We start from the raw sequence: 8,530 nt of genomic DNA on the forward strand, positions 1-8,530 counted from the left end.
CCTTTCTTTATCTACAGTCTGTTGGTCAACTGACTGTAATGACCATATGTCGACATAATCGTTATTCCAGATTTTTTGTCTAGTGTCTTGGTCTATATGTGCACCTAGCGGGCTAATCCCGCAGAAAAACGCATCTTTGTGTAAACTTGCTGAGTGAAGTGTTGTATTGTTTTTATCTGTACCGCACAGTTGCATTAAGTGTTGAATTAGCTCCTTAATTGCTGAGGCTAATTCACTGTCCTTTGTGTAACGGTAATAGTGTTAACATTGATTTATCATAGACTTTGGAACACTCACCGCTGTGTTACGCAGGAGGAGTGACAGCCAATGCTGGAGGAACTCCAGCCCCCGCTGACGCAGGAGGGGTGATATCCCAGGATGGACAAACTCCGGCTCCCGCTACTGTGATGGACTGGTTAATGCGTTGGCTGGAAGCCTGGAGAGATTGAGAAGCCTTGTCCTAGCTGATAGCCAAAGTTGGAGCATGTGACTGAATGTCGTGCGCTCGAGCCTGAGTTAAGCCAAGTGATGGCGAAACTCTGGCTCTGTCTTGGGCGATGAACTGGTGGTAGACTTGTCTGGAAGCCCTGGGGGATGAAGATGGGTCTCGCTGGCTGTTAGCCTCTGAAGGATGAAGGAGCACGCGTCTTTTGGCGTTTGTTGTGTGTCCGATGTCACCTATCTGGACTCATCGATGCGTCGGAGCCTTCACCGTGCCAGCCAAAAATGATGTCTATAGAAAATGTTGACTTTATTATTTTTAATTAGTTCCCGTTTGGGAATGTTAACTATCGCTCTGCATGTATGAAAGTCGGCCAGTCAAAATAGATTATTATATGACTGCCCATTGCCTTGCATGTTGCTGATCAGAGGTCCTTTAGCTGCTTCTGTTACCCTAAGGCAGCATTAAGGCTACGTTCACATTTGCGTTGTTGTGTGTTGCGTCGGTGACGCAATGCACAACGCATGCAAAAACGCATTGTTTTGTGACGCATGCGTCCATTTTTGGCCGATTTTGGACGCAAAAAAATGCAGCTTGCTGCGTCCTCTGCGCCCTGACGCTTGCGCCAAAAAAGACACATGCGTCACAAAACGCAAGACAACGCATGTCCATGCGCCCCCATGTTAAATATAGGGGCGCATGACGCATGCATCGCCGCGGTTGCGCCAGACGCGCCGCAAATGTGAACGTAGCCTTACACAGTGTATGCGATCAGTAATTGCTGCGGGTTGGACTATGCGTGCGTGTGCAACATCCATCCCGCATCGACCAGATGTTACAGCATAGTGGATGGGATTTCAAGAAATCCCATGTCTACTATGCATCCACAGACACCCGCGAATCACCCGTGGACACTGACATGCAGCATGTCTTTCCAGACCGCAGCATGTCAATTTCTCTTGCGGAGTCGCGAGTCTCCGCAAGAGAAATTGCATCCATAGAATGTATTGGACGCAGGGAATCCACACGGTTCAGTGAACACATGCAGATTCATCTGCGTTTAATAGACAACAGCGCTTTGAACGTAGCGAACATATGCTGGTCCAAAGTGCTGCTAGTTCTAGATCGTATGCACATACCCTTAGACTGGACTTTAAAAATGTTTATAAGAAGGATAAAAAATATCTCTGCAGTGAGGAGGCCATGGCAATGGTGTGTCTTCATTCTCAGAATTATGGGTGTCTCAGTAGTTGGATCTCCTAGGTCAGGTAGTGGTGGGCCAACCCCTTCACTATCATCCAATGTATAGATAATTTTCTTAAGTGTTATTCAAAGTGCATAGTAATATACAGGTCCATGTAACAATCTGATAACTCTCCTCACAGTTCAATGCTTAGTGAATCATTGGTTATTGCAGAGCAGACAACAGAAATAGCTCTCAGGTCAAAAAGCGATTTCTATTGACTGTTCTGTAAAGATGGAGAGCAAGTAGCTGTCAGGTCATTAGATGGACACACATGTTACTTGGCACCATATTATGTAAGAAATTGTTGTAATTCTGCATTGGATTGCTTTTAAATAACATAAATGGCAATTTTTATTTCTTGTATACAGTAGATGTGATATGTAATGGTGGATCAACAGCTTTTACCCCTTAACGCCCCTTAATATATTGTCATGGAGTGTTCTCCCGTGTATGGAGCAGGTTCATGGGCTGAGCTTCCGTGATACATGGCAGATACCAGCTGAAATAAGTAGCAAGCATGTGGATCTAACAGATGCGTCTGGTGCTCACACGTTTGGGTTGTCATTTGGCCCCCATGATTGCAAGTGCAGGAATCCGATGGTTTGCCGTGACAGCAAGGGGCCATTTTGGCACTCCTGTAGCCTCTGCTCCACTAAAGCAGACAGGCAGGATTTAAATGCTATTTGCAGATTTTCACATTGTCTGCTGGTCAATAGTTTTTCTGCAGGTGACACGTTCCCTTTAACAGATTAAGAAAATGTTGTCATTGATGTGCTAGGCTTAAACATCAAATCATTCAATGGAAAATCAAGATAAACAAAACACTTTTTTTTTTTTAGAAATTATGCTGTAAATATTAAAGCATAAAAAATTGTTATTCTTTGAAAACATTCTGTCTCAGTTTGCCCTCTTTTGCAAAGCTTACGTCATGACACCAAGTCACTGTGGCACTTAATATCAGATGTGTGACATCAGCATAGATGACTGGTTGTCTCAGTGGCTACTTTCACACTTCCGTTTTCTGGGGCCGGTCGTGGTGCAGTAAAATGACGTATCGATGGACGTCATGAAAATAGGTAAAAACGTGTGCGACGGATCCAGTCTAATGACGGATCAGTGGAATCCAGTGAAATTCTGGGAATTAAATGAGCAAAAGAGAGAGACACGTAGGATGCGTCGGTGACCGATTTTCCGACGTGCACAAAAAACGTTACAATGAACGTTTTCTCTGCACGACGGACCGCTCTTTTACTATGGATCCAGTGCACGACGGATGAAACGGATGGCTATCCGTCACAATCCGTCGCTGATACAAGTCTAAATTTTTTTTGCAGGATCCTGCATTCTCAAAAATCGACGGATTGTAACGGATCTGAAAAGATGGAAGTGTGAAAGTAGCCTAAGGAGGAGCGTCCGCAAGGGAAGGGTCAGAATCAATAAGGCTATGTGCACACGTTGTGGATTGGGGTGCAGAATTTTCTGCACAAAATCCGTATCTCCTGGCAAAAAACGCAGGTGCGGATTTGACGCTTTTTTAATGCGGATTTTGTGCGGATTTTCTGCGTTTTTTACCCCTGCGGATTTCTATAATGGAAGGGGTCAGAAACGCTGCAGTTCCACACAAAAGAAGTGGTATGCTACTTTTGATCCGCAGCGGGTTTCATGTGGATTTTTCCGAACCATTAGCACAGCATTTTTTTTTCTATTGATTTACATTGTACTGTAAATCACTTTGCGGAACTGCAGCGTTTTTGAGCTGAAAAATCCACTGCGGATCCGCACTAAATCCGCATCGTGTGCACACAGCCTAAGAGAACTGTACTATTTGTTATGTCACTTAGCTTTTTTTTTAAATAATTTCAGCATTAAAATACTGTTTTTGGAAACAATGCAAACCCCTTTAGTGTTGTCAAGTAATGTTATGTATATCTATTTCATTTATCTGCTAGGTATTGCAAAAAGTACCAAAAAAAGAAGACCTGAAAGAATTCATTTTACAGAAGTAAGTACGTGACAATACATATTAATATTCTGTTTGTATGTGTTTGGGAAGTTGGGTGCAGCCACACAGTTTGCAGTAAGAATGACCATTCTCTTTAGCCACTCACTGTTCAGGGGTCTTGAGCAGGGTATCACCGTTCATGACACTTCTATAGTGTAGTAGTTGAGAAGTCTTATTTATTTAATGGATCTGATTTAAGTCTCCCTTTGGTTACCTTTGTGCTGAATCAGGTTTCCTAGATATTTAGTGATATTTGTAAGAGGTTGTATGAAATTAGAAAAGTGAAAGGGAATCTGTCAGTAGGATCAACCCTCATAAGCCATATACATGGTCCATAGCATGTTGCATAAAATGATATCTTGATCTGTGATCCGTCATCTTATTCTAGCGAAATTCATGGTTTTTTTTTCTGCTAAATTTAAATGAGCTGTTCAGGACTATGGGTCGAACACTGATCTGCATGAGAATCTGCCTCCAGAGATGATTATAAATGAAAGGGGTCGTTGCCAGTGTGAGACGTGTAGATCAGGAGAGAAGACTGTCAGTCATTACATGTCTCACACTGGTAACGTCCCCTTTCATTTACTATAAACTTTGGAGGCAGATTCTCAGGGAGATCTATGTCTGGCCCAGAGATCTTAAGAGTTCATTTACATATAAGATAAACCTATCTCTGGAATAAGAAATCAAATCGCAGATATCGAGGTATCGGTTTTTCAGCTTCCTATGACCTGCCTGCCTATATAGATGGCTTAGGAGGGCTGATCCTACTAACGGATACCCTTTAACAGTATTTCCCCAGAACAAGCAAGTTTCCATTGGAAAGCTGATAACTATCAGATTTGCGGGAGTCCTAACTGATCGGTTGGGGTATCGGGCCAGATAGAAGCAATGTATAGAGCGGCACATCACAGTTCCGTACATTGTTCAGCAGCTGCTGCTTTTTATCGCTTCCTCCTCGCTGCTTTCCTACTATTTTGCTGTTATTAATTTATATCTTTCCCTTACCTTCCAAACATCCACAGCAGGGATATGGAGGAAACAAGCCGATATTGAACGGTTACCAAGTTTCTTTATCAAGTATAGCAAAGAGCTCTGGCCAGTGTTATATGGCCATATGGGAGTCCACTGCTGTCAGACGTCCATGAAAACATAGTCTTCTGGTTAGTAATGTTAGGAGGGCATTATTGATCAGTCTCCTGAGACTGACTATAGCGCGCTCTCCTAAACTGACTCTTAGACTGGACATTAGTGCAGAGTTACATTGAATTCTTTATAGAAAGTCGGATCGGATCTTGTGATCAGCACACTTGTCTGAATTTGTTAATTCTGCTTCTCTTATGGTCTTCAGATACATGTTGGTTGATGACGACGATGACAAAAAAACTCACAAGCCATTGATGCCTAAAGAGGTAACGGCCATCATGTCACAGCTCAAAATCAAGTGTTGCTACAAAGCTTATCACTGTTATTCTTTATTTTAGCACTGTGCATTTTTCATCCAAGTCATGGATCAAATTCTCCCATTCAAATCAATGGGTCCCTGAGAAAAATGGACCGCAAATGGATGCCATTCACGTGTCAGCCTAGTGCCGCTCATTTTTAACTGTTTAATGGGCTAAAGAAGTGTGGACTATTTTATTTGTATTTATTTATTTTTTCATACAATAATAATGGCTGTCATACTGATAGTATAAAATGGACGCACTGATCAAAAATGAATGAAAATCGCATCTCCAGCACACTGATGAAAACTGATTTGTTTTGTTTTTTCACATAGGAGATAAAAAAAAATTGATCCCTGAATGAGCCCTAAATGTGCACAGATTGCTCATAATAGAATGAATATTTGTCACTGTCCACAATGGGGGTCTGCAATGCCCACAGACTTACTGGTGTTGATCTCTTTTCAGGCCCCTAAGAAAATGATTAGATACATTGACAATCAAGTGGTCAGCACAAAGGGGGAGAGATACAAAGATATGAAGAAACCGGAGAGCGAGGAGATGAAGAAAACCTACATAAATCTGAAGCCTGCAAGAAAGTACAAGTTTCATTGAGGCGAAAATGAAACCGGACCCTCCCAGCATTAATTTAGTCTGGAGCGTGTGACCCCGATGGGTGGCTACAATACATCTCTGTAACAGAGAACTTCATCACTTGTTTCTCCGCTCACAGGCGTGTCAGCGTCCCCGTCACAATAAATAAGCAATATATGAGGTCAGGTGGAAGAGTCCCAGCCTCTACATGTAAATCTGATGACACCCTAGGCCATGCTACTGGCTACTACATCTATAGCCATAGAATCAGAAACAGACTAGGACATTACATCTTTTGGCTCTGGAAAGCTGTCCTCGGCTGTAATACACAAATTAATGCAGAACTGGAAAATTCTGCCAGCAATGTCATGTACTGGAACTAAAGAAGACGCCATGGTATAATTTATAAGAAAGTAATGCTGCCGGGGTATAAACAACTGCTCAAAGAACCAAAAGCCTTGTGCCGAAAAGCTGAGCAATCCTAGTTTAGATTTTTCTGGACCAGGTACCAGTGTAAGAATTAGAGTTAAGACATGACCCTGGCCCAATATATGGTGGGTGTGGGTTATGTTACACAGCCAGCACCCTCCTGTAACTGGACGTATCAGATCTAGCTTCGATGGCCGTTGTCTAACCCCTTAGATGTAATAGTTGACTAGGTAATTAGACAGAGGATGATGCCCCCTCTGTCAGCCCGTCACCTACACCCTGAACGCTATTCTTAAAGCCTTATAGGAGATAGCTACATTTACAATATACAGCAATACAGAAATATTAAAAGAAACAAAAAAACTGACAGCATCACTTCCATAAAAGTTTTAGATTTTATTTTTTTTTTTCGTTTGCTTTTTATAAAAGCAGTAAAACTATATGTACCTGGCATTAAAGATGAGCAAATCGATAGACAGGCTCATGATCCAGCAACCACGTCACTATTCCGTGGCCACTGGGTGCGAGCCCTGTGAACCGCCCCTTCCCTGCCGGCATTCCTAGCACCCTTTCCAATATGTAACCCCACGTATGCATCATGCCGCAACCGTTACCCCAAAATCCGGACGTAGCTGCTGGATCTGCGTCCTGACAATGTAATCACTTATCTATATTAGGTACCTCTGTAATAGCACACAAACTGCTATATAAAGCCGCAAGGTAACTTACTGCACAGTGAACACTGTAAAAAGTGGCAGAATAACCCATTTTTTTTCTCTGTTGCACCCCTACAAAGATTTTTCTGTACATCGTATGTTCACTTATATGGTGGATTTTAAAGTTATGAAGAAGTAGCAAAATAAAAATGAAAAATGGTTGCAGCAGTGTTTCCAATTAAATAAATGACATAATAGGCTGCTGTCACCCTTTTCCATTGGCTCCCCATGACACAATCGCTATGAGCCGAAGAGATATCATGTTTCTTTGTCACTACCATCTTGGTACTCCTGTGACGCTTAGCCATAGACTAATATACTGCAAAACTGGGGTATTGTAGAATATAGTATACGCAATCAGGCGATCGCAGGTTCAAGTCCCATAAGGGGGATAAAAAAAATAGAAGTTAAAAATATATAAAAATTTCCCCACTTTAAGACTAAAGAATAGTAGTGCCAGGTTATATTTTTGGGGACATTTTGAGCAAATTACAAAAAAATAAAAATATTTATTTAGTAAAAAGCGTAGTGATTCAGTAACACTTACTTATCTTGTGCTGTAAAGATATAATACTTTCAGCAATATGGCAAAATATAATGTAAAATATTCATGCTGTCTGCAGTATACTTTATGTGATCGATGGAGGCAGTGATTGACTTGACCAGCCATCATTTTTACATGTAATTAAAAAAAAAGTTCTTTTTAAGGGGTTGTAGCAAGTTCACAACTTATCATGTATGCACAGGGACCACTGCAGATCATGAGTACAGGGGTCCTGTGTCCACTGTTTCTGTTTGAGTGGCAGATGAGCATACTCATTGCTGTTCCAAAGTGTATAGGACTGAAGGAGAGTATTGACACCCCTGCAATTCTGTCAGATAATACTCAATTTCTTCCTGAAAATGATTGCAAACACAAATTCTTTGGTATTATTATTTTCATTTAATTTGTCTTAAATGAAAAAACACAAAAGAGAATGAAGCACAAAGCAAAACAATTATCATTTCACACAAAACTCCAAAAATGGGCCAGACAAAAGTATTGGCACCCTCAGCCTAATACTTGGTTGCACAACCTTTAGCCAAAATAACTGCGACCAACCGCTTCCGGTAACCATCAATGAGTTTCTTACAATGCTCTGCTGGAATGTTAGACCATTCTTCTTTGGCAAACTGATCCAGGTCCCTGATATTTGAAGGGTGCCTTCTCCAAACTGCCATTTTTAGATCTCTCCACAGGTGTTCTATGGGATTCAGGTCTGGACTCATTGCTGGCCACCTTAGAAGTCTCCAGTGCTTTCTCTCAAACCATTTTCTAGTGCTTTTTGAAGTGTGTTTTGGGTCACTGTCCTGCTGGAAGACCATGACCTCTGAGGAAGACCCAGCTTTCTCACACTGGGCCCTACATTATGCTGCAAAATTTGTTGGTAGTCTTCAGACTTCATAATGCCATGCACACGGTCAAGCAGTCCAGTGCCAGAGGCAGCAAAGCAACCCCAAAACATCAGGGAACCTCCGCCATGTTTGACTGTAGGGACCGTGTTCTTTTCTTTGAATGCCTCTTTTTTTTTCTCCTGTAAACTCTATCTTGATGCCTTTGCCCAAAAAGCTCTACTTTTGTCTCATCTGACCAGAACGTTTTAGGCTTTTTCAGGT

The 8,530-nt window shown here is 41.8% G+C and overlaps 1 protein-coding gene across 1 annotated transcript in view; it reads left to right on the forward strand.

The window, feature by feature from the left end:
- CUEDC2 (CUE domain containing 2) overlaps positions 1 to 7,475 on the forward strand; it is a 59,304-nt gene extending 51,829 nt beyond the window's left edge. The window contains exons 7-9 of the mRNA XM_069753278.1: positions 3,638 to 3,690; positions 5,042 to 5,102; positions 5,604 to 7,475. Coding sequence (XP_069609379.1) covers positions 3,638 to 3,690; positions 5,042 to 5,102; positions 5,604 to 5,750 — 261 coding nt within the window. The 3' untranslated portion in view covers positions 5,751 to 7,475. The remainder of the gene's footprint in view (positions 1 to 3,637; positions 3,691 to 5,041; positions 5,103 to 5,603) is intronic.
- Positions 7,476 to 8,530: the final 1,055 nt, after the last annotated feature.

Source organism: Ranitomeya imitator, chromosome 2 (genome assembly GCF_032444005.1).
Source record: "Ranitomeya imitator isolate aRanImi1 chromosome 2, aRanImi1.pri, whole genome shotgun sequence".
Classification (NCBI taxonomy): Eukaryota; Metazoa; Chordata; class Amphibia; order Anura; family Dendrobatidae; genus Ranitomeya; species Ranitomeya imitator.